The sequence below is a fragment of the Vulpes lagopus genome, chromosome 5, assembly GCF_018345385.1.
Source record: "Vulpes lagopus strain Blue_001 chromosome 5, ASM1834538v1, whole genome shotgun sequence".
Classification (NCBI taxonomy): Eukaryota; Metazoa; Chordata; class Mammalia; order Carnivora; family Canidae; genus Vulpes; species Vulpes lagopus.
In genome coordinates, this window is record NC_054828.1 from 99,303,975 (window position 1) to 99,329,534 (window position 25,560).

General features: G+C 53.5%; 2 protein-coding genes across 2 annotated transcripts; both read right to left on the bottom strand.

Moving 5' to 3' along the window:
- Positions 1-607: 607 nt before the first annotated feature.
- On the bottom strand, positions 608-4,116 carry ADRA2B (adrenoceptor alpha 2B). The gene has a single exon (XM_041757556.1). It carries the CDS (start codon positions 3,751-3,753, stop codon positions 2,419-2,421), a length of 1,335 nt encoding a protein of 444 aa, XP_041613490.1. The 5' UTR covers positions 3,754-4,116; the 3' UTR covers positions 608-2,418.
- ASTL (astacin like metalloendopeptidase) lies at positions 3,801-24,892 on the bottom strand. The gene is made up of 12 exons (XM_041756999.1): positions 24,841-24,892; positions 24,057-24,185; positions 22,074-22,135; positions 20,475-20,565; positions 19,928-20,045; positions 18,980-19,161; positions 16,273-16,354; positions 16,027-16,181; positions 10,792-11,186; positions 10,150-10,191; positions 4,702-4,804; positions 3,801-4,036 (listed from the first exon to the last, which is right to left on the bottom strand). The coding sequence occupies exons 1-12, from the start codon at positions 24,890-24,892 to the stop codon at positions 3,801-3,803; spliced, it is 1,647 nt and encodes a 548-aa protein (XP_041612933.1).
- Between the last annotated feature and the right edge of the window lie 668 nt (positions 24,893-25,560).

Here is a 25,560-nt window from a genome sequence, read left to right on the forward strand (position 1 = left end):
GGTAGGAGTGATATCTGCAGATCTTCCAACTCTGGTGTTTGTGACCAAATCATAGTGTGAGAGAGCCCTGAGCAGAGCAGCTCTAGTCCATTCTCCTGCCTTCACGGAAGGCAGCAGCTGAAAGCACTCTCGGTTACCATCCTGCCCTTCCACCCATGCTCTTCCTGCCCCCTGTGGGTGGTGTCCGATGACCTGCTCTGGCCCCCAGCCGCCACACCTGACCACAAGGCAGGGCTAACTTCAGGCTTACTCTCAAACCATCACGAATCCACCAAACCACACCCTTGGCACATGCTGTCCCCTGTCAGAAACACCTCTCCTACCTTGCTTCTTGGCGTACTCCTGTTCTTCCCCCAAGGCCCCCTCGTCTGGGAAGCCCTCCTTTTCCTCCTTTGGCAAGCAGCCAGTCTCAGGCTACTCTGGCCACTCTCATCCCACTGACTTGCAATAAGGGATGCTGAGTGGACAAAGCAGGTGGGCAGGTAAGTAGGTACCACTTGCAGCCACGCAAGTGGCCCTGGGAGGGAGCCCATGCTTAGAGATACTATGCAAGTAGCTGAGAAATAATTACTCTTGGCAGCCTTTGGGCAACAAGGACACAGCTCAATTATTACAAAATATCCTTTATTGATAAAATAGCTCAGACTTTAAAAAAACAAAACAAAACAAAAACACCTGCATATCACAACAAGGGGGCCACAGGCAGCCACAACTGCAGGAGTCCCATGGGACACACACACACAAGACCAGTCAGCAGATGTCACAAGTCAGCCACTCCCCTGGCCCCAGCCTCCCCAGCCTCGCCCCAAGACCATGCCCAGGCCTTACACTGAGCTTGAGGGAGTCCCTATCCCCAGAAGGGACTCTCTTTGGTCCTCTCCATTCCCTGCACCCCAGAAAACTCTCTCAGGACTTCTCCAAATCTGGCCAGGCCCACCAGAGTGCCACTGTGCCAATACTAGATACCCGCTGGCTTAATGTCAAAGCAGGGCCACTCCTTGGAGAAGGGGAAACGTCCTTCAAATGCTCCCAAGTGCTCTGGTTGTCGGGTCCTGGGATGGGGAGACAACCAGGAGGGAGAGGCCCCTGGAGCCCCATCAGGGGGATAAAGCAATGGGGCTGGGTCAGAGATGGCCAACTGGCCCCCACCCAGGGTAGGGTCGGTTATACACCACAGGGACCCATTGGGGGCTTGGAGCCCTGGCCTGGGCGCTCTGGTGGGAGGCTCCTGCAGGAGTCCACAGGGCCCTCATTCACCTGTTCCAGCCCCAGCACCAAACCCAGGAGCTCTGTCACCCATCCCAGGCTCTCACCCCAGACTGCTCCCATGGTATGGGAATTTTTAGCTAGTGTGGGGAAACAATTAGCCTGCTTGATGACAAAAGACTTTTTCCCCCATTGGGGGGCCCAAGCCACTGAAAACCCCCATAGTGTTGTAGGTGAAATGTCAAGAAGTTGTCATGCAGCAGAATAACTAAACCCTTGCAGGCGCAAGAATGCGTTCTCGAAGAAGTCCTTTGACTGAAATAGTGGTTCTATCATTCCCCCCTTCCAGTTTGGGGTAAGAATTCACACACCCCAAGCACAGAACAAAAGTCTACAGGAAGACAGGTGGTGGTAAACACAGAGAAAGGGTCTTTTTATGTGACCAAATAATCACATTTTCTGGTTCTCTAATGCGTTTCCCCATAGAGCTCAAAGCTTTCTGCAAAGGCTTTTATCCTCCTGCAGCAAGTAGGCGGCAAGCCATTGTTGCCAGGTTTTTGCAGGGGGTGAATGCTAGTGATCAGGGATCTCCTGTTGAGGCAGAAGCCAGGCCTCCAGACCACCCCACCAAGGCGAGGCATCCACTGGTACACGCCCACCTCCCAGAGGGTGCCGGTGAGGAAAACGATTCCAGAAAAGGTTCTGGCCCTTAAAGGAGCTACAAATCCAAAAGTAGGTGGAAAGGGAAGAAGGCCCAGAAACCGTGCCAGACCTTAACCTCCCCCACCCAGGACCTGATGGGGACCATGGGCATCCAACGTGGATCCCTCAGTTCTGTCTCCTCCTCAGCAGCACATCCTCCTGGGAAAAGTGGAAGGCTGGCTTCCTGCTCTTTACCAGGGGAAGATGAGAAACAAAACCACCACAAGCAAGTGACCAGCCAGGAAACACAGGGTCCTGGAGAAAAAGAAAGCCCACTCATGGGCTTGCAGGGGCTTTGGGGTACTGGGAGGGAAGTGCTCTATCCTGGCCTGGCTTTAGAGGCTTCAGATGGACCCCTGCTAACAGCACCCCTGCCCCTCCCAGGGGGCTCCCAAGATGAGGTCTGCAGGACCAGAAAGCCCCAGGGAGGTGGCCACATAAAACAGGGAAGAATCAGAGTGGCCCTGGTGCCACCTGGCACCAACCCCACATGGGCGGCGGGCAGGTGGCTCACCATGCCGTCTGGGTCCACTGGCGGCAGAGGATCCTTCGGAAGGCACGGCGAAAGTCCTGGTTAAAGATGGTATAGATGACAGGGTTCAGCGAGCTGTTACAGTAGCCAATCCAGAAGAAGAACTGGAAGAGACCATGGGGCACCTTGCAGTGCTGTGGGCAGATGGCACCCAGGCTGTAGCTGAAGAAGAAAGGGAACCAGCAGAGCACAAAAACACCAATGACCACGGCCAGCACAAAGGTGAACCGCTTCTCCCTGGTCAGCTGTGCCCGCCGACGCCACCACTGCCCGCTCGTGGTGCCCACACCCCTGCCCAGGAGCACCTGGCCACGTAGAGTTGCCAGCACCCGAGAACCCTGTGGCTGCTGCAGGGGTGGGCTACAAGCTGACGGAGGAGACGCCGGTAAGGCCTGAGGCTCACACTCTTCCTCCTCTTCCTCCATCTCGGCTTCCTCCTCTGGTGATGCCCCACACACGCCTTCCTTCTGACTCTGGCCTGGGTTGGGAATGGCTGACCAGCTGGGTGGCAAGGCAGGGGTCCCAGGATCTTCAGAGGTATCGCCCTCTTCCTTCTCCCCAGTAGGCTTCGAGTGTCCATTGGCCTCTCCAGAAGCAGCCAGAGAGGCCAGGGTTGGCAGTTTGGTTGAAGCTGCCGTGGGGACTGAGTGGGGCTGCTTGGACTCACCCTCCCCGCGGCCCCCCGCGGCCCTGGGACCTCTGCGGTGACTGCGTTTGGCGATCAGGTAGATGCGCAGGTAGACAAGGATCATGATGAGGCAGGGTGCAAAGAAGGAGCCGATGCTAGAGGCCAGGATGTACCAGGCTTCTTGGTTGAGTTTGCACTGTGGGCGCCCGCGGGGCTGGGGCCCCTGGTCGCCCTTGTAGATAAGCGGCGGCAGGGAGATGACCGCTGCGATGAGCCACACGGTGAGGATGATGCACTTGATGCGGCGCGGGGTGCGCTTGGAGTTGTACTCGAGCGCGCGACTCACGGCCCAGTAGCGGTCCAGGCTGATGGCGCACAGGTGCACGATGGACGAGGTGCAGAAGAGCACGTCGAGCGCCAAGTACACCTCGCACCACGTGCGCCTGAAGTACCAGTAGCCCAGCAGCTCGTTGGCCAGCGAGAAGGGGATGATGAGCGTGGCCACCAGGATGTCGGCTGCGGCCAGCGACACCAGGAACAGGTTCTGCGGGGCGCGCAGCGAGCGGCTCGTCAACACGGCCAGGATGACCAGCGCGTTGCCGAAGATGGTGAAGAGGATGAGGAACGTGATGACCGCCGCGATGGCCGCGGTGGCCTGCACCGAGTAGGGCTCCTGGTGGTCCATGGCGGGGCGGGGCGGGGGCGGGGGCGGCACCGTCCTGCGCAGCGAGGCTAGACCGGAGGCGCGGCCCCCCGGCGGCGCAGGAGGCGCCGGAGCCCCATGGCCGGGCGGAAAGGGGCCAGCCGCCGCCCTCCTACATCCTCTTCCACCGGTACCGGCGTCCCCGCCGTCCTCCCCGGAGAAGTTTTCCAAGTTGCCCCGCTGCCGGCCCGGCCCCGCCCCGCCCGGGACCGGAGGAAAGTTGAGCCCTCCCGCGCCGAGGCTGCCGGGCGCGGGGCGCGGGGCGCTGCGGGCCGAGCGGGGGACGCGCCACCGGTGGTCGGGGCCGGCTCGCGGGCTTAGCCGGGAGCCGCGCCTGCAGGCAGCCCGCCGCGGCAGGGGAATGCGAGGAGAGCGAGCGCGCAGGAGGGAGGAGACGGGAGGCGGGCGGGGAGGCGGGCGGGGAGGGAGGGAGGGAGGGAGGGAGGGAGGGAGGGAGGCGGGGCGCGGCCGGGCCGACCCGGGGTGCGCGGAAGGTGCGCCTGGCGGGAGGCCCGGCCCGGCCCGCCGCAGCCGCCCCGCGCCCCGCGCCCCGCGCCCCTGCCCTGGCGCTCCTGCCCCTCCTCCTCCCGCCTCCGCGCCACGGGAAGTCGGGGAGCCCGGCGTCTGGGGTCCTCGGGACTCCGGGAAGGATGCTTGCAGGAGCGAACGGGGACTGGACCGAGGCGGGACCTCTCTGCGGCAGACCCGGCCCGAGCACCGCATCCAGGACGGTGGGCGCCGGCCGCTCCCTGCCCCCGCCGCCCAGGGGCCCCAAGGAGAGGTGGCTGGGTGGGGCCCCGGGGCGTAAAGAACCACACCTCCCACTCGGCGCCGGAGAAGCAAGCCGAGTGGATGGGGTGGGGGCAGCGGGGAGACTGCCCGGCGCCCCTTCCGCGAGGGCTTCCTTGCCGCGACCGGACCCCGTCGGACCTGCGCAGCCTTGGGAGGCGCGCGTGGCCGGGTCGCGGGCGCCCCCTGTCTGCAGCTCGCGGGCACCCGGGAGGCCCCGCGGGTCGCGGCGTCCTGGGGGGCCCTGAGGAGGTTCCCAAGGCCGGTGGGGAAAGCGAGTGCTCAAAGACTTAGGACGTCCGCTTCCCTGTTCCCCCCGCAGCTCTCTCGGTTTCCTTCACTAAAGGCAAAAAGGTAAGAGGAAAACTGGCTTGGACTCCAGTCTCAGCTTTTTAACACAACTCAGAGAAAAAGTGGGTGTCGGGGGCAGCTAGGAAGGTAGGAGCATCCCTTTGACTATGTTGTGACCAACCCCCCCCACCCTCCCCCGCAATCCTGCTCACTCCTCTACATATGGAATGGCTGTGGAAGGAGCTAGATACGAAATTTCAGATTAATCACCCCACCCCATCCCTGACTCCAAGAGCCATAGGCTCCCCCTCAGCCCTACTCACTCTGTGGCCACTGCCACCAGTGTCATTCTGGGCAGCCTTAAGGACACATTTTTTTTTTCCACCACTCCTGGAGCCCCTGGTGTTGTAACCCCAGCCTAGAGCCAGGCCTCATATTTATAGCCCATGGCTCTACAGGAGATCCTTTGTATAAATAAGCATCAAGCCACCTCTGAAAGTAGGGCTCCTCCAAAGGATCCCGCCTGGAGGCAGCGCACACACTGGGCCTTCCCGCCTGCTCATCTTCGTGGAACCAGACCAGAACGGGGACTGACCGCTCAGTGCCTACACGGTCTCACCCGGATCCAGGCTCGCACAGAAGTCGAGGGGCTCCTCCATCCAGGGCTGTCCCTGCTTCCTGCCATCCTACTCTGCTCCTTTCTAAGTCCACGTGCCCCTAGAGCTGATGGTGGGAGAGGACAACCAGCCTCTCTTACCTCTCCAGAGACAGATTTTATGGATGCATCCCCCACTCGCTGGCTGGGCTGAGCCTGGGCCTGTGGTTGCCAGAGCTGGAGGAGTCTCAGGAGCCCCTTCCCTGAGGAAGGACTGAAGGACCGCTTTCTCACCCTCTCCATACTCAGACCCGGGGGCTCTGTGGGTATCTCCCCAGACACTGCAGTCAGCATCAGCCCTGTGTTTCCTGACTCAACTTTTCCTTGAAAGGCACCAGGACCCCCAAAGGAGCTGCAGTCGGGGCTGCTCAGACTCTCTCTCCCCTGCCCTTTCCTCCCCACTTGGGCCTTTGCAAGGCTTCCCAGTCAGCTCTTCCCAAACTAGAGCTGACCTTCTATTGCCATTCCATTCCACCGGGGCTGGCCGACCTCAATCCCAGACCCAGAGCCAGAGCCTCCAGCAGCAGGAGCCGCCTTAATGCATTCCCAGCCACCTGCGGCAGGAGAAGAAAACCGTGAGGGGCACGGGCCGCCTTCCTGGCCCCACCAGGAAGGTGGTGGTCCCTGACCATTCCTGAGCTCCCACATCTCCAGTCCTTCCCAGGAGCTTGTTGTTCCTTCTGTGCTTGGTGAGCCCTCTCCAAGGCCCTCACCTCTCACCCTTCACCCTCCCAGGGAGAAAGAGGTACCCCAATGTCCACGTTCTTTGACTCCACGTACACAGTACCACTTTCACACTCAGATGTACTGAGGTGGTGGCATATGGCTTTGCCGTATCACTCTCCACCCCGACTTGAGCACTACATCCTTTGTCCCTAATACTGGCCAAGATTGCTAAATGATGAGGGGGAGTGGCAGCCTGGCATCAGTGGATGACATAACACAAGCCTCTCTCAGGTAGTTCCAGATGAAGGTGTCCCTAAGGGATGCCCTCGGAATGGGGGTGAAGGGGAGGTGACCTAGTACCATCTTTTCCAAAGAAACAGGGACAATGGTCCCATCCCTGCTGTGGGAGATGTGCCACCTTAGTTGAAAGCCCTGGGGCCATTTGTCCAGGCCTGAGAGAAAAGAGTGGCCCCAGATTCTCCTGTGCCAGGGCTCCATAGGGAGGATGTCCACTTGGGCTTCACACTCTAGCTTTCCCCAGAAGCCCCAGCCTTTCAAATCCCTAGGACCCTATCTTCCCAGACCCTTGAGTCATGTTCTCTATAATGCAAGTCCATCACCCTCTCCTCTATCTCACCTCACCTGACAAAACCCCAAGCCTGGGCAGACCTAAATCATCCACCCTGCTTTTGCCAAAGCAGCTGCTTTTTCTGGAGCAAAACACTCACCGCATCAACTGGCCTTGCTTTAAAGTCATAACCACAAATCTCCAGACTTTCCTAGTGTGCTCACCTTTCCCCTTCAGAATCGGTATCCCGCTCATCCTCCTCACCTGCACACCCTCCTCCACTCCAAACTGTGACTTTGCCCCAGACTTAGAAGATGAAATCCCTCAAGCAGAAATTCACGACCCGCACCCCCTGCCAGCACCTACAACTGAGTTCCATCTCTGCTGGGAGGGCAAGACCTTTGCATGTGTCCCAAACCCTCTCCTGTCCTCCAGGACTCTACTCCTGCAATCATCACCCTCCATTGTCACTCCTCCCCTGATCCAGGGCCACCCCCATGCCCCAGGAAGCCCTCTGTGCCCCCCTACAGCTGCTGCTGTCTCAAAGTGTTCACTGCACTCTCTCCAATCCTCACATTCGCTCTTTAACCCTCCACTGGGTGTCTGCACCCTGTCCTCCACTGAATCTACTCCTGGTGGGTCATTCGCGACTCCATGCCATCAAGTGTGTCCTAATTTCTCAGCAACATTTTAGACAACAGACTGGTCCCTTCCCTGAGAACACTACAGGCTCCCTTCCTTCTCAACCTCCTTTTCTCCCCCAGACTCCCAATCGCCGATTCTCACTGTGATTTTATTTTGCCCTTTCTCTTCCAAGGACATTTGGCAATCCAGTACCTGGAAACATTCCTGATGGTCACAACAAAAAGAAGGGGGATGGTACTGACATCTTGTGGGTAGAAGCCAAGGATGCTGCTGAACAACTTACAAAATACAGGACCACCCCCACAACAATTATAAGGCACAAAAACACTACTAATGCTGCCCTAATGTTGCAGCACTCTTGTTCAGTGCTAGGGGTCCTTTTTCCCTTTTATTCTGGACCCAAACTCTCTTTAGTAATTTCATCCAGGCCTATAACTCCTTCTACATGCTAAGGGCCCCCGAAGTACATTTCCTGCCCTGAACTCCAGGTTCATTCAGCCCACACACTCCCTCACTTACCCTGAGGGCTCTATGCTGTATGTGGTGTCCCTACCTGTACATCCAATAGCAAATGTGGTTGCCTCAACCTCCAAAACGTGCTCCAAAAGCATTCACTCTTCCCCTTTCCATACCCCATCACTCTGGTTTGCACAACTGTAGTCCCTTCCACCTGTTCTCCCTGTTTCCAGTCAATTCTCCATGGAGCACATAGGATGATTTTTAGGAGCTTAGAGCTCATCACTTCCCTCCTTAAAATCTTCTAGCAACTGCTCCCTGTTGCTCTTGGAATAAAATCATCCCTCTCCAACCCTGCCCTGCCCACCTCCTTCCATCTCACTTCATCCCTCCACTCACACCTTAACTCCCTCCTGCCTCAGGGCCTTTGCACTGACTAGTTTCTTGGATTTTTTCCGCGGTGTAGTCTCCATCATTCAGGTCCCAGTGAAATGCCAACAACCTAAAGGAATATCCCCCTTCCCCCCATCACTTATCAATCCCTGAGTACTTATTTACTGTCCATCCTTCTCCCACCCCCCAAATAAACTCCACAAGAGGGGCACCTGGGTGGCTCAGGTCATGATCCCAGGTTCCTGGGATGGAGGCCTCCCCCTCGGGCTCCCTGCTCAGTTGGGAGCCTGTTTCTCCCTCTCTCTGTACTCTCTCGTGCTCACTCTTTCAAAATCTTAATAAACTCCACAAGAATGGAAACCTTGCCTTGCTCACTGGGTTAATCCCAATGGCAAGAGCATAGCCAGCCTGGCACCTAATTCAATAGATTCTGTCGAATGAATAAATATGTGGTTGGGGGATTAGGGAATAGTCCAGAGAGCCTGAGATGGGTTGCTAGCCACCAGGTTCCAGTTAACAACCCATGGCTTCATCCCTAGCATACCCCACCCCCCTTCCAGGACTTCAGAGGCTGAGCCAAGGCTGGACCATAGGGGCAGGGTGGGGCTAGTGGACTAGGCCTGGAGAATGGGGTCTGTAGTGCTAGGTGACTTCATGGGGCGGGGGGGGGGGGGGACAAGGACAGCCTCATCCCTGATCACCCCCAAAGATGAGGAAGGAAACACTCTTGCCCTTGAGCCATGAGGCTTGGCCAGCCCCTCCACCCAAAAGAACCCAAATTTTGGAGAATCCAAAAGCCACATCCTAATGGTAATGGAGGCTAATGATGCACAGCTTCTGAGAGCTAGGAGGGCCTCACAGGGCACAGAGCACTTCATCTCCTCTGACCCAGTGTGGTCACCAAGAATGCCCAGCCCTGCACCAGAGGTCTCTACTTTGAGACCCATAGGTGGTCTCTAAGGTGGTAAGGCAGTCACTTGTTTCTCTGATAAATGGGGGCACTACATACACTCTCAATGTTTGCTTGGGAATCTCCCAGGGGAGCTGTCACCATGCTAGGAACATGGCTAGATACTCCCAGCACCCACCCACTCTAAACTCACCCAGACAATACTCTCAGGTCCAGAGGGAGGTAGAGGGACAGTGTGTTCCCCACCCATGACCTTTCTCTGCTGCTAATCCCTGAGACCAGGACCCTATTCAGTCTGAGAAAAATCCCTGGTTGAAGACTGAAACCCAAGATGGATGGAGGGCAAGAGGCTCCAGCCTCCTGCACACAAGCCCTCATATCCCCTGGCTCAGCCCAGGGGCTGGCAAAGGCCAAGCCCTCCCCAGAACCAAAGCACTGCAAGCCTCAGCCCTGGTCCCCCAGCCATGTCCACCTGTTTCCCAGAGTGGGTATAACCACCAGAGGGCCCCTCCCAGGTCAGCAGGATTAAATGCACTCACACGTAGCCCAGTACCTGGCTCCTGGAGCAAGTACCCAATTTTATTTCTACCTTCTCCCCAGAATATCAGAGGCACTGGGCCCCACAGGGCAAGGACACAGGCTCCTACTTCCCTCCTACTCCAACTGGGGCTCCCAGCAGGCCACAATAATACTTTCTCCCCAGGGCTAAAGACTTTCTTCACTCTTGGGATAGCCTTCCCCCAGGAAGCCAGGAGCTAAGGGTAGGGCTTTACTAAAGGAAGAACAGCAGGTTGACCCCTCCACCGCCCAACCCCCACCTACTCCTCCCCAGCCCCTTCCCACCTTCCAGGGCCTCCTCTGGCCAAGTCCCTGGCTGGTATGGGGGAAGGCTCCCAGGAACAGGAGAGCAAGGTGGAGAGGAACTTTGAATCCTGTGTCCAGGAGCCTCACATTCTGGCTGAGTTCCCCATTGTGCAGGGCTGGAGGGCTTCCACCCCTCCTTACCAGCCCATAGGGCAGCATCCCTGCAGTGGGAACCTTCCACCACTGCACAGGAGCAAGCAGAAAGTCTCATGGGGAGTGGGGCTGGAGGCTACAGCTGCAGGGTAATATTCCTAGCACCCAACATCAGAGATGTGAGGCTGTTCCCCGGGTCCCAGCCATAGGCTCCCCCTAAGTTCAGGCCCAAGGGAGAGCTAGAGGCAGTACCTTAGCATGCTAGGGGGCTGGGACTCCCCTAGAGAATTCCCAGGGGCCTTCAGGGCTGGAACCTGCTTCTGCCAGGCCTCTCTAGAGCCCTGGTCTCCTGGAGAGTATCACCTCCCCTTCCCAGCAGCCTCCAGGGCTAGGGCAGAAGTCGAGAGCAGGCACAGCCAGTCTCTTGTGAGGCCTGCCTTCTCCTGATAGACCTAGAAGTCCCCTTTGTCCCCTAGATCCTTCAGGAGAATATATAGAAAAGGAAGGGGCAGAGGGAGAGTCCTAGACCTCAGAGATGGTAGCCAGATTGGGGCTGAAAGATAGGGTACTGCCCGGTAAGGCCAGGAGTTACACAACCCAGCTACTCTAGACAGAAGATGCCCTTCCCACTTGGGGACAGAAGCCACAGGCTTGACCTCTGGGCATCCCCCTGAAAGGACTTTCAGGTACACGAGCTCCTGGCAGAGCTGAGTTCCCTAAAGCATCCTTGTTGGGCATCAGCTGGTCTTCTGCTTCTGGAGCTGTGGTTGGGGGTACAGAGGGCACTTGGGCCAGCCAGGAGGTCTCTAGAGAAATCCCAGGAACACCTGCTCCAGGCCGTGAGTTTAGGGAGGAATCTGGGATCTGAAGCAGCCCTGCAGAGGCCTCCCCACCCACCTCCCTCAGCGCAGGGAGCTCCCAGCTACGGGGACTCTCTCCAGGCACTGCAACTACACGCTGGCCTCTTGCCTTGGAGCCACTGGGGTCGGGGCTCCCAGATTGTGCCAACAATGCCTTCAGAAGCTGCTGCAGGTATGGTCTAGAGGCAGGAGTAGGGCTCCTAGCATCGCTGTGGGGCTGGAACCCTGAAGCAGGAAAGACAGGAGGTTATGTGCCAGAATCACAGAAGGAAAATGTGTGGCCCAGCTATAGAAAGCTGGAGCCATCTTCAGTTTTATTCACAGGTCTAGCTCAGCTCAGAACCTGCCACACCCCTGCTAGGACCTAAATTCTCAATTCCCACTTAAAGGTCTACTGAACCATCCCTTTCCCTCCCCTCTTGGCTCATGAGTCGCCACCAGAAAGTCAGGCCCCAGGGGTCTTCCATGACCTCCTGCCCATACCCCAAGCTGCTGATGGTCAACTCACCAGATAGCTGAGGGCTGATAGCACTGCAGCCCTCACTAGCCCAATACCTCCTGGGACCCTCCGTACTGAGCAACACCATGCCTCTCACCCCGCATTTGAGGCCTCCTACAGAACTTCTCCCACATGTGCAACCCCCTCCATCACCATCAGGCACATGCATTCAGGAGGACGGGTCCTCCTTGCTCTTCACTGCCACTCCTGGGCCATGGCTGTTGCTGGTTCCTTTGTAGAATTCCTCTTCCTAAGCCCAGGTTATCTGGCCAGGCCCCTCTACCCTCTCGGTGCTGCCTCTCACCCCTGTCACACCTGCCCATGCACCAAAGGCTTCACGAGGAACCCAGTCTTCCATCAACAGACACTGACTGTATCAGAGCTGACATGCTGCAACCAGACTCTTCTCCCTCTTCGTCACATTGACCTCAGCTCATTCCCTCCCCCAGACCTGGGCAATACCAGAAACTACCACTGCAGAAGTCTCAGTGCCTGGTAGCCCACTCCTGTACGTCCAGCCCACTTGTTTAAATATCACACCTCTGCAGCCCCACTGAGCTCATGGACCCCAAGGTCTTCCTGCTCTACCACCTTTTCACTTCTAGACCATTCTCTGCACCTGACTCGGGCTCCACGGTCCTCACTACGATTATTCCTCAAGTACCTTCCTCTGTCACACCTGCCCACAAAACCCCAGTCCTGAAGAACCAAGTTGCTAACCTATGCCATGCCTCCACCTGGCTGCCAGCTGCCCCAGCACCACCCACAGCCCCACAGGGGATCTCTAACTGGTTTCTTCTGCTGCCTAGTCAGCAGCATCACACCTTTCCCTTCACATCCATCTCCCTCTCCCCAACCTCTAGGCTAGTGACTTCATGTCATGCTTTGTGGCCAAAGTCCTCCAAAGCCCATGCATCTGCACATCAAGATCCACATGCAAAGTTAGGTCTGCTCCTGTCTTCCTTCTCATTAGGTCCAAGGAAGCTCAGATATATTCTTGGAGACCTATCCACCAAGAGCAGCCCCTACCTAAGTGTTTTAGAAATTCTTCCCTCCACTCTCTGAATCCACCCTTTTTCCTTTTCCAATGGGTCATCATCTCAGCATCCAAACATACTTGAATGTCTACCATCATTATAAACCTTCTCTTGACCTACAGCCCCTTCCAGCCACCTCCCAATTCCATTACTCATGGTAGTTACCCACAAGGCTCTTGCCACATCTATTATTTTTAACTAAAAAAATAAAAAAGCATATGATATTTGATAGTATGTATGGGAAAGAACAGCATAAGAAATGGTGCTTAGAACTACTGGATAGTCCCACGCAAAAGATTTAGGATTAAATCTTCATGACTTTGGGTTAGGCAAAGGCTACTTAGGACAGCAAAGGCACTGTTAAAGGATGGAGAAGTTAGACCCCAGTTGAAATTAAAAAGGTCGGTATTCAAAGGACACCATCAACCTATAGAGAGAAAGTTTGATAAGGGACGTGTATCTACAATACACAAAGAAATCCTATAACTCAGCAACAGACAACCCAACCCAAATGAAAAACATGCAAGAAGATTTAAACAGATTTCTTGAGGAGGATATACAGATGACCAATAAGCATATAAAGAGATCATTAGGGAAATGCAAATCAAAACAAGATATCACTTCATTCCCACTTAAGATGGATATAATCTGAAGAACAGATAATAGCAAGTGTTGGCAAGGGCATGGAGAAATTTGAACCCTCATACACTGCCCATGGGAGTAAAAAATGATGCAGCCAATTTGGAAAACAATCTAGAATTTAAATCTGGAGTTACCATAGGACACAGCAATCTACTCCTAAGTGTATATCCAAAGGAGAAGACCTGTTCACATCAAGCCTTGTATATGAACATTCATAATAGCATTAATCACGATACCCAAAAAGGAGAAATAAACCAAATATCTTTCAACAAACGTGTCTTATCCATACAATGGAGTGTCATTTGACAACAAAATAACAAGGACTCATACAAGCTACAATATGCATGAGCCTTGAAAAATGCTAAGAGAAGCCAGTCACAAAAGGTCAAGTGTTGTAGGATTCCATTTACATGAAATTTCCAGAATAGGCAAACCTAGAGAGACAGAATGTAAATGGACGATTACCTAGAACTGGGGCTGGGGGGGTGCACATGCAAGATGACCTAAGTGACGGAATATACACACTTCAACTTTAGAAGGTATCAAACTGTTACCAAAGCAGTTGTAGCAATTTAAACTCTTGTCAGGATATGAACATGATTTTTCCATAATTCTTTTCTAGTATTTGGTGTTAAGTTTGTAAATTTCTGCCATTTAAGGGGTGTAAAATGATAAAATTGTGGTCTTCATCTGCATTTCCTGAATTATGAAGGAGGTTGAATATCTTGTGTTTACTTCTCATTTGGTTTCTTCTGTAAGATACTCATTAGGTCTCTTGCCTGTTTTTCTACTTTGTACTTCCAGGTTTTTTTTATTATGCGTATTATATAACATATATTATGTATTTTGGATACAACTAGCTATGGGTTACAAAAGTTCTCTTCTGATTTGTAACTTGTAATTTCATGGTCTTTTGATTAATAGTTATACTATATTTTAATAGTTGTTAACATTAATATTAATATTTCCAATTTTTTCATTTGCTTTTGTCTTAAGAAATTCTTATCTTCAGGACCATAGGATAGGTATTTTACTATGTTTTTTCCTAAACGTTTTTCTATTTATATGTAAGCCTTCTATATATCTGAAATGTATTTGTACATGAGGAGTTGGGTTTTTTTTTTTTTAAAGATAAAAAGAGGCATTTAACAGCTAGTCTATTCTTTCCCTAATGATCATCAATGCCCCTTTATCAAAATTCCACTTCTTAGGATTCATTCATGGACTTTCCATTGTTTCAATGGGCACTTGTCTGTCCTTGCACCAGTGCTATGCATTTATAGAGCCATTTTATACACTATCATTTCAAGCCTACGTATATGTATTTTATATGGGTTACGTTTCTATAAATGTATTTTATAAACTACATATCTTGATATCTGCTAGGACAAGTCCCTCTTCCCACCCCCCCCCCAAGAGTAGCTTGGCTATTATCTGCCTTTTGTGTTTTTATATAAATGTTTTTGATCACTTTGTCAAGATTGCCAAAAATCTTCTTGGGATTTTCAATGGGAATTGATTGAATCTATAGATCAGAATTGAGATTTTTACATGGTCTATTAATGAACAGGATACATGTCTCTGTGTGTTTAGGAATCTTTAAGAATCTTTAAGGTTAATTTTTCATAGGGCAGCCCTGGTGGTGCAGCGGTTTAGCGCCGCCTGCAGCAGGGGGTGTGATCCTGGAGACCCGGGATGGAGTCCTTCCTGCATGGAGCCTGCTTCTCCCTCTGCCTGTGTCTCTACCTCTCTCTCGCTCTCTCTGACTGAATAAGTAAATCTTTAAAAAAAAAGAACTTTTTATATAACTTCTGTCAGTTTGATTCCTTGGGACATTATTACTATTATAATGGGTTTTTAAAAATTGATTTCCAACTATTGATATAATCAATATAGAAGTTATAGTTCTATACATCTTTTTTTTAAGATTTTATTGGAGAGAGGGGGGGGAGAGGGGGGGAGAGGGGGGAGAGAGGGGGGAGAGAGGGGGGAGAGAGGGGGGAGAGAGGGGGGAGAGAGGGGGGAGAGAGGGGGGAGAGAGGGGGGAGAGAGGGGGGAGAGAGGGGGGAGAGAGGGGGGAGAGAGGGGGGAGAGAGGGGGGAGAGAGGGGGGAGGGAGAGGGGGGAGGGAGAGGGGGGAGAAGCAGGCTCCATGCAGAAAGCCCGATATGGAACTCGATCCCGGGACTCCAGGATCATGCCCTGAGCCAAACGCAGACCCTCAACCGCTGAGCCACCCAGGCTTCCCTATACATCTACCTTTTAGATTTCTTATTGCTGGGGCACCCTGGGTGGCTCAGTTGAGCATCCCACTCTCGGTTTCAGCTAAGGTTCTGATCTTGGGGTCATGGTATCAACCCCCACATCAGGCTCAGCGAGAAGTCTGCTTGAGATTCATTCTCTCTCTGCTCTCTCCTCCCAAATAAATCTTTAAAGAATGAGATAAAATTTACAGTGCTTATTTGTTGCTTTCAATGTAGATAACCATCATCTATGAGTAGTTGAGTTTTTGCCTCCTTCCCAATCCTCAGAATTATTTCTCTTGCCATATTACCATGGCTAAGACCTTCACTGAACAGATGGGACAATAGTGGAAAAGCTTTTGATCCTGATTTTAGCACTTTAACATTAAAAGTGATTTTTGCTCTGGGTTTTTGGTAGACCCCACATTAAAGTTAAGAAAGTGACCTCTACTCCTATTTAGAGTTTTTAATCATAAATGAGAATTTTCAAATGCTTTTTCTACATCTCCTGCAGTAAACCCCTGATGATTTTGCCCTGCTCACCTCTGCAACCTCAATTCTACTTCTTCATCCTTATCGACACCACTTCAACATAGGAGCCTGCTCCAGATTCCTCCCATCACTCTGCCCCACCCCATCACTCACCTCTCCCATGGGTGCCTTGACCACTTGGATTGCAGTCATAAAGCTTGAGTACTCGTGTGATGTCTGAGGTGCTCAGGTTCCATCGCTGGCCAATATGGACATTGGAAGCCCAGAGTGGTGTAATGGTGGGCAGCCCACGCCGGCTGAAGGCAAGCCTGAAACCCAGCAGGTGGGGACCAGAGTCCAGCTCACACTGGGGGCTGGCAGGGCAGTGAAGGAAGGAAGAAAAGGAGAGGGGACCCTCACCTCCCATAGTGCATCACTGACGAGTAGTCATAGGGCACTAGCATGTTGCTGCTCCGAGATTTGATGAAGTTGATTTCAAAGCCTGGGAGAGAAAAAAAACCAACTCACAAAATTTAGTGATTGGGGAAGAGGGCAGGGAGAATGAGGAGTGATCAGGGACCTCCAGCAATCTGTAACCTATTGAGCTGAGGGGTCCAAATCATAGCCAGATGTGTCCCCCCGCCCCAACCAAGTACTAGTCCCTGGTCCCCATCTCCTTTGTGCCTTCACTGCCTACTCTTCCTCTTTCCAGGAAGGATCCAGACCTCCACTAGCTGATGGAACCCCATGACTTCCTAAAGAGTTCACTCTACTTGTTCCACTCAAGCTTATCTGTCTGCAACTATCTTTGTAGAACCTATACTTTCCACCAAGTCACACACTATTCGGGGTCTTCAATGTCCCCTGCCCGCGAGATAAAGTACCGACCCTTCAATCCAGCGTTAGAGACCCGTTAGTCCATCACCTGCCATTGAACTCCCACTCCCTAGTAGCAAGCCACCTTGTTCCTCTGACCAACACACCCACTTCCCAGGTTTGAGTTCAACACTTCTCTACTAGCCAGAACACCCACTTTTCCCCCCATCACTAGGATCCCCTAGGCCTGGGAGGGACAAGACTCCCTCCCTCAGCTGCTCTCCTACCCTTCACAATGAGCCTCTGAAACGACAGATACACCTTCTGTATTTACTCCCCCAACCTTCCTAGGCCCAGCCAGCCTCTTCCACACCTGCCTCTAGAGAATTCTTAATCCTTTCTATTAAAAACCCCTAAGATATTTTTTTTTAATTTTTTATTTATTTATGATAGTCACAGAGAGAGAGAGAGAGGCAGAGACACAGGCGGAGGGAGGAGCAGGCTCCATGCACCGGGAGCCCGACGTGGGATTCGATCCCGGGTCTCCAGGATCGCGCCCTGGGCCAAAGGCAGGCGCCAAACCGCTGCGCCACCCAGGGATCCCCCCCTAAGATATTAAACTGTTTTAAACAGGCAACATATTCATCTGGTTCAAAAGTCAAAAACTGTTGATCTATAATAAGCCTCCTACTCCATCCCCCTTCTGAGTTCCCACCCCCCACACAATTATAGTTATTAGTTTGTATATCTTAGCAATTTGTTCTGTACATAACTAATACCGATGTATTCTCATTTTTCTTCATTCTTAATAATGGGGGAAATTGCTTAAGAAAACCATTTCAGTTTATGAGTGCTATTGGTTTTCTAATTCATTAATTTCTGTCTTTAACTTTATTCTCTCCTGCTTTACTTCTTGAAGATTGAAATGCTTATTTTTTTTTGTTTTTATTGATATAAGTATTTTAGTCTACACATTTTCCCTGAGGGTTGTGTTAGCTGGGAACCATTGGTCCTAGTATGTTGGGTTTGTTTTTGTTTTTGTTTTAAGAATTCCTGCAATTCTTTAACCCTGGAGCTAGAAGAAAAGATTGTTTTTTAAAACTCCTAAGTAGAACACTGTTTTGGTTATTTTTATTTTATATCACAATCAAAACATTTGAATTAACTTTTTCAAATTTGAAGTTTTTCTATCATATGGTATGTTTTCCCCAAGTATTCCAGGAGCACTTGGAAGGATTATAGTATTTATTTTCAGGGTATAGTCACTATTATCACCCCTTTCCTTAGGATAATTTCAAATCTCAAGTTTCATCCCTTGTCTCATTATAAGGTGCTAGCTAAGTCCCCCCAACAAGACACCCTTTCTCCGGGGCCCCATGCATGCTAGTCTCTTGAGTACCTTCCCCCATCCACTTCACCTGGCTCACCCACAACAGCAGCAGAGGTGCTCACAGCTAGGAGCTCTCCGCCTACAGGAAGCCTTCCAAACCTTCCCCTTTACCCTCACATTCCCCCAGACCAAACTCCTGATCACATATCTCCTCTGCTTCCCTCCTTCATGAGCCAATTGTCTCTACTCTTCTCACCTCTTGAATCTGGCTGTCCCCCCACAAGGGAGAGATCCCACCATTACTGAGATCAGATGCCCAGCACTCAGTGCCACACCTAGCACACAGTTCCTGCTCACTGGCATCCAACACAGTGGCCCACTCCACAAGCCAGCGTCAGCTCTGCTACAGCCCACCTTTCAAGGATGTGGTCTCCCCACACTTCCTATCCCATATGCCCATCAGTGCTCATCTCACAAGGACTGAGCCCCTGCTCCGCTGTCCTCAGCCTCTAGGATCGGACACTTGGCATACACAGCCTACTACTTCTAGAGCTCCTGTCTTGGCTCAACCTTTGCAGCTGGAACACAGCCCCTGCCCCAACCCCACACAGCAATGTCTGGCACATGCAGGACTGCTAGTTGAATACACAGTGAACAAGGGTTAAAGGATACCACTAACTCCATCCTCAGGTAACTGGCTGTGCTTGTGAGAAAAAGAGGTGGCACAAAGCAATATAGTGATGCCCTAGCTCAGGCAGGGCTATGGGCAGACAGATGGAAGGCTTGGAGCCCACAGCAGTAGTATCTGGACCACCTCCAGGTCTCCAGAGAAGCAGGAGCCCCACCTCCCCCCATGGTAGACAAGTAGGTGGTGGGAAAGCTGTATAACCTCTTTTGAGGGGGCCTGCAACTCAGGCCTGGCCTATGTCCTCTACCCCCAGGATCCCAGGGTTAGTTTGTGCTGTGCACGATTTGGCTTACCTGGGATGATCTCATTCCAGTTGATACGAATGTACTGGTCCCGATCAGCCCGTGAGTGCTCATGCCAGAAGCCCAGCACATGCATGAGTTCATGCAAGACAATGCCTGGGCCTCTCTGGAGACAGGTAGGTGCCAAGGATACCACCTGCATCCCTCCACTGCGTCCCACACTGGAGAAACACCTGCAGGGCCACAAGGGAGCAATGGGTAGGCACCAGCCCCGAGATCCAGAGCATACCTAGGCCCTTCTCACCCTCCCCGCGCCCCCCCCCCCCCCCCCGCCGTCCTGGGATGAATGAGCACCAACAGGTAGTCCCTATCCTGCATGCTGGTCCCAGGCTTGCAGTTCCCAAGTCCATTCACTGCCATGCATGAAATAGGTGTCTTGGAATCCCATTCCCAGCCTGGGGTGCAAGAAGATGTAGGAATAGGGAAGAGCACCAATGATGGTATAGCAGCTCATTGAACGAACATCCCCATGCAAGGGTCCCCAAGTCAAAGCTTTCACACAGGATCTTATGTCCCTAACAAGCTAGAAAATGGGTATTTCCATCATCCCCATTTCACTGACAAGGCAGGAGCGCCTCAGAAGTTAAGGCACTTGCCCAGTGTCAGTGTAAGGCACCTGCCCTGCAGGACCCAGATCCAAGGCCAAGTGGGTCCCACAAAAGCCACACCCATTCACCAGACCATGAAGTCCCCTCAGAGAAGGGTTTTTGTGAGGAGGGTCAAGCACCTCACGTTCCCCTCCCTCTCCACCCTAGATCCAGCTCACACCTGGCAAACCACTCAGTGGGCAGGGTGGCTTTGGACCTAAGAAGACAGGCCCAGAAACAGGTTTTCAACGATGGCTTCGGTAAATCCAGGCTGAACTCCAAAGAAAGCAGAAGAACTCCCCCACTGTGTGTGCATGCTTGGGCATGGTTACACATGCCCAGGAACACTTACCCAGACATGGGGATAATGGAAATGAAGTCTCTCTGGCCCTCGTAGGCGACAAACCTGATGCACGTCAAGCGCTCAAACTCTGCAAATGCCTTCAGGAGGACCTCACGGCTGGGTTTATCTGGGAAGGTGACATCCTGGCTGATCCTCCAGCAGAGACCCCAAAGCCCTTATGACCCCTCGGAAGGCCACATGCAGGATGGGAATGGAACCTCCAGTCACTCTTCCAAGATAGAATGTCAAGAAAGGGCAGCCTGGGTGTCATGGGGGGGGTGGGTAACAGGGGAAGCTGGGTCCCAGACAGGCCCTGGCTGTGCAACCTTGGGTGGGTCCCTTCCTCTGGAAGCAGAGGCAATAGTCCTTATATGTACCCCCAACAGCTCTTCCAGGCTTTTAGCCCTCCTAGCCCCCCGGGGCCCTCGGTAATAAAGGCTTCTTGTGGAAGGGCTCTAGAGGCAGAGGAGAGAAGACCAGAGAGGAGCCCAGACTACACAGGGGAGTACAGAGGCTGGCCCGCAGCTCCCAGGACTGAGCGCACATGCCCACTCACCATACTTGCTGGAGAGCAGGAAGGGGACCTCTACAACCTCCCCGTTCTTAGGCCACTTGTTGCTGGTAGTGGAAAACAGCCGGAAGGGACTCTGAAGAGAGAGGGCGGCTCAGGGACCCCTGGGCACACAGGCCAGCCAAGCTTCCTGCCCCCCAGAGGTGCCACATCTCAGGCCACAAGAACCCTAAAGACGTGAGAAGCAGGACGCAGGTGTGTGTGTGTGGGGGGGGGGGGGACAGAAGGGTGGGACATCCGGGCCTGCTAGGAGAGTCAGGATACACAGCAGGACCATTTGTTCTACAGAAGAAAACTAACTTATTCTGTCAAAGGGAACAAAACATTTGTTCCTAGAGAGGCTGACAGGAGCGCCAGCTGATGGGGGTGGGTGGGGGGGAACGCTGGTTCAGAAAAGCTCGGAGCTCCAGCAGCAGCCCCATGCTTCCTGAAACACAGCAGTCAGCCAAGCATCCCTGAATGTCCAAAGACCAGGAAGGGTCCTTGTAACGCTGATGTTAAGGCGACGCTCCTGGCCTTAGCAACTCCTTTTTCAACTCTTCTGCCAACCAAAAAAACCCTTTGAAGCAGAGGCTTTATGGCACCCCAGTGGGTCCTGCCCCACTGGCTACCATGGGTTTTACTGGATTCTCCTCTTACTCCTTTGTCCTCACTGGGTGACCAAGAACAGGGCCTCGCTCCACCCACCAGCCCTAGCCCAGCCCCTGGCTCTTCAGCCCAGCCTCATGCTGTGCCGCCATCAGTGGGCCACCTCCAAACAGCAGGATGGTCTTGCTCTCACCAGGTAGCTGTCCTGTTCAGGAAGATATTTCTGCCACCCAGTCTCTTTTTTTTTTTTAATTTTTTTTTAAATTTTTATTTATTTATGATAGTCAAAGAGAGAGAGAGAGAGAGAGGGGCAGAGACACAGGCAGAGGGAGAAGCAGGCTCCATGCACCGGGAGCCCGATGTGGGACTCGATCCCGGGTCTCCAGGATCGCGCCCTGGGCCAAAGGCAGGCACCAAACCGCTGCGCCACCCAGGGATCCCCTGCCACCCAGTCTCTTAAAAGATGGCCCTGTTCTCCTGAACATAGTACATTCTTGTCTCCCTGGCAAATCACCCCAATTCCCATCAGCCTTCTCCCTTTCTGACTCTACCCCTCACTTCCCACCAGGACGGGGCCCCTGCATTACTTCCCCAGACCATGGCTACCACCCCCAGTGTTCACCACCACCACTTCCCCACAGCCCCACCAGCCCCTCTGCCAGTCTGTGCTCAGCTCTTCATTCCAATACTTTCTGAGCACTTCCCCTGGACAGAGTACTGCTGGATCTTGAAGGCTCAAACTCCCTCCTTCAGGAAGCCCTCCCAGGCTGACTGCCATACCACTGCAGATGTTACCTTCCCTCCCATTCAGTCTGGCTAATTCCTTCTAGAATATTCACCATGATTTAGCAAAAAGCTAAAGCTCTCTCAAGCTACAAGCCACAGAAATCGATTCCTCACATGTCCCACTCCCATGACACCAGAGGCTACACTCAAAGGCCTCTCATGCTATCTGTGAAATTATTCACACTCTTCTGTGTACATGCTCACACTCACTGGCCGAAGGATATCCCCCTCAAGGAGGAAGCTGCTCTCTGGAGTTTCCTCTGGGATGAGCCCTAGAAAGGGAGGGATGTGGGTAAGCCCATGCCCCCCAGAATCCAGACTCTAGGGACAGGCCCAGAGTCTATCCTTCCTGACTCTGAAGCTGGAACTTCCCTGGGCCTGGAGGCTGTGTGACCTCAGGCAAGTCACACGGCCCCTCAGAGTCTCCAGTCCACAAACATGCATGAGGCTTCTCAGCCCAATAGCTCTCTTGCTAGAGCACAGTCCGTGGCTCCTCTAACCCATGCAAATCCAGTCCCAATTTTTCCCTTTACATTGGAGTCTCTCTGCTAATCAGGATCGGCCTTTTCTTCCAGCTATCCCCTAGGTCATCCCCGCCTCCCCACTCTGGGAACATGCCCTGGGCTCTCCTGTCCTTCCTCACCACCACCTTCCATCTAATTCCTACCCATCTGTGTGGTATTCGGGGCCCTCACAGTGACAGGTGACCAATTCCAACTTGCACCACCACAGAAGGGCAGGGTCTGCTCCCACGAGCCTGGCCCTCTGGCTCTCCCCACTAACCCCCACCCCATGCCAGCACACCTCTACTGTTCTCTCCAGCCTCCATCTCTGCCACAGCTGGCAGCCCTTCTCCACAGCCTCGTTACTAAGAGGTCAGCCCTACGAGGAACCCTAGAAAAGGGTCTGGCCCTGAAGGTATATTAGATTGGGCTCCCTAGATGCAGAGCCTAAACAGGGAAGTACCTGCGAGTGATTTATTGAGGGGGTGCTGGGGAAGTGGGGAAGACCCAGGCTCTGCTGGACTGCAGCCTCAGCCAGATCCCCCAGGAGCTCTGGACCCCAGATGGCACCAGACTTGTTCCACACTAAGGCAGGAGGCTGCCCCAGGCCGAAGGGGAGTCACTGTGGGTCGCCCTGGCAGGGGAGGGTAGCTTCCAGGCATCCCAGCAGGCCAAGGGCCCTCAGCTGTGAGGCCCTAGCAGCCAGCATACCCGGCAGCTGCGGGCGGCCTATGCTTCCCCGTAAAGGGCACCTTGGAGAGCTCTTGGGCCTCCCACAGCCCCACCAGGGTATCCTCCGTGGTGCTGAAAAGTCAGTGCGGGAGAGCCTCAGATGGCTTCTAGCACCTCTGGGCCAGTCACAGTCACCGAAAGGTAGCACACTGCCCTGCCCCGCTCCCCAGTGCTGGGGCTCCCAAAGAAAGGGCAGAACTACGTGTGGGGAGATTCTCATCCCTCCAGGCAAGGTCACCCCTTGGTCCCCCTAACACTTCAGCTCCAGCCCCCAAATTCCAGTCTCCCCCCTCCACCCCCCACAGCTTCATCCCGGGTTATCTATACATTATCTTCAGCTGAGATCCCCACTCAGGGAGGCTTGGGGCCTCGTGCTGCTTGGTCTACCACCCCCCACCCCCCCAGCTCACACCTGCACACAATCCTGCCCCAGGTGGCTGCCATCTTTTCACACAATCCACTAATGACTTAGCTCAACACCACCTGAAGCAGCCCAAAGACCCATACTTTTATCAGGCCAGTTTTTAAAACCTAAGCTTTTCTCACTTCTGATAAAAGTAACAATCCAGTAGCGAGGATACAGAAATATGCACTTTTTAAGCATTGCCCACAGAGGGCGCCTGGGTGGCTCAGTTAAGCATCTGCCTTGGGCTCAGGTCCTGATCCCAGGGTCCTGGGATGGAGCCCCACATTGGGCTCCCTGCTCAGTAGGGAGCCTGCTTCTCCCTTTCCTTCTGCCCTTCCTCCCTGCTTATGCTCGTTCTCTCTCGCTCTCAAATAAATAAAATCTTAAGAAAAAAAAAAAAAACAGTTGTCCATAGAACTAAGAACTGCTAACCCAGTAAACTGGCACATTTCCAGCTTGTTCTGCTCATCTGCATGTTCGGCATGGTCTTCACCACACTACAGGGACAATCTCAGAGCCCCTCCACCCCACAAGAAGACACAGTGACCTCACCTTGGTTAATCGCAGGGATGTCCTTGTCCCAGGACGTCTGGGTCTCCTCCTCAAGGTTGAGGTCCTCTGAGAAGCTGGTTCCACATGCTTCTGGGGAGCTAGAGACTGAGGGTGCTCCTAGGATCAGACCTGGCCCAGACAGGTGCATACACATGAGGCCCAAAGTGCCCTCATTAGTGAGAGAGGACAACAGGACATGGGGGAGGGTGGAACCAGGCCCTTGACAAAGGCAGCTCTCCAGAAAGTAGCCTGACCTCCCCTCAGTCCCAGATGATGACCACACCTAGACAACTTTGAGGAAGGAGCTCCTTTAAGGGGACCAACATTGGGTTCTAGAAAGCAGCCCCAGGCCTGAGTAGCTAGCTGTGTGTATGAGATAGGGAGGGGAGCAGAAGGGAGGCAGGGAGAGGCCCCAGATGACAACACTGAAGGTGGTACAGGTAGCCTGGACCCTGTCCCGTGCCTCCCCTCTTAGCCTGAGCCTCTGGAAAACAGACTCGGCTGGGCAAGCCTGGCATGCCAGCAGAACAAGGACATCCGGAGCACCACACCTGCCACCTCCTGCCAGACGCCGCCGCAGTAGGCTTTCAGGGTCTTCAGGAGGCCTCCCCTGGGTACCCCTCGGAACTGGTTTCTGGGAACATCCGCAGCCCATTCTCTGAGCTATTCAGATCAATTCAGATCCCTGCGGGCTCCAGCCACACCCTGCTCGCCTCTACCCACAGGCACTTCGCGTGGGCTAGAGCCAAAACTCGAGAAGAGAAAGACAAAGTACCCGACTTACCTGGCAAACAGAGCAGACCCATCACCCAAGGCCAGAGGCCTCCCATATTCATGCTATCCGGTGGTCCCCCACGGCCCCGCTGCAAGCAGAAGCACAAACACCCAGCAGGGACAAGCCAGCCACCACCACCACCACCACCACCCACTCCTTAAATAGCAGCTTCTCCAGCCTCCACCTGGAACCCCACCCCAACCAATTCCACCTGCAGCCCTGTCTCAGTCAACTCCACCTGGAGCCCTGCCCGCCCCTACCTGTATCCCCCACCCCCAGCCCAGGCCGGAGCCTTCCGGACCCTGTTCAAATCCTTCCCAGCCTGGCTGAAGTGGGGAGAAGGTGAGAAGCCAGGAACAAAGCAGTCTGCAGGGACTGAGGGTACCCCTTGGGAGTGTGCCTCTTCTGCGGTCCTCTCCCACCACCAGGGGGCAGAGAAACATCACAGAAGGGTGCTGAGGGGAAAGCTGGAATGGACCTGATGCTCCAACATGGGGAGACCCCTTTCCTGCCCACCACAACCCACACACACTCAGAAAAGGGAAAAGCTGCCTGAGACCCTGAGGCACCGCCAGTCTGTCTGCGGAAGGAGGAAAAGGTCACTCGTTTTTATAAGCTTTTACTTCAGTGTGCACATAGGAAAGTGGACAATCACAAGTGCAGGGATCAGGAAAAGTTTACACACTGAACGCCCAGCGTAACCAGCACCCCAGAGAAGCCTGCCATGTG

Bases quoted from the DNA above. Each gene is read 5' to 3' on its own strand.
- ADRA2B (XM_041757556.1), bottom strand. From the start codon at position 3,753: ATGGACCACCAGGAGCCCTACTCGGTGCAGGCCACCGCGGCCATCGCG.
- ASTL (XM_041756999.1), bottom strand. From the start codon at position 24,892: ATGAATATGGGAGGCCTCTGGCCTTGGGTGATGGGTCTGCTCTGTTTG. The intron at 11,187-16,026 runs GTGAGTGATGGG...TTCCTGCTTCAG, and splicing joins TCAAGGCACCCATGGGAGAG to GGTTCCAGCCCCACAGCGAT. The intron at 4,037-4,701 runs GTCCGACGGGGT...CTCGGCCCGCAG, and splicing joins CGCCTCCCAAGGCTGCGCAG to CGCCCCGCGCCCCGCGCCCG.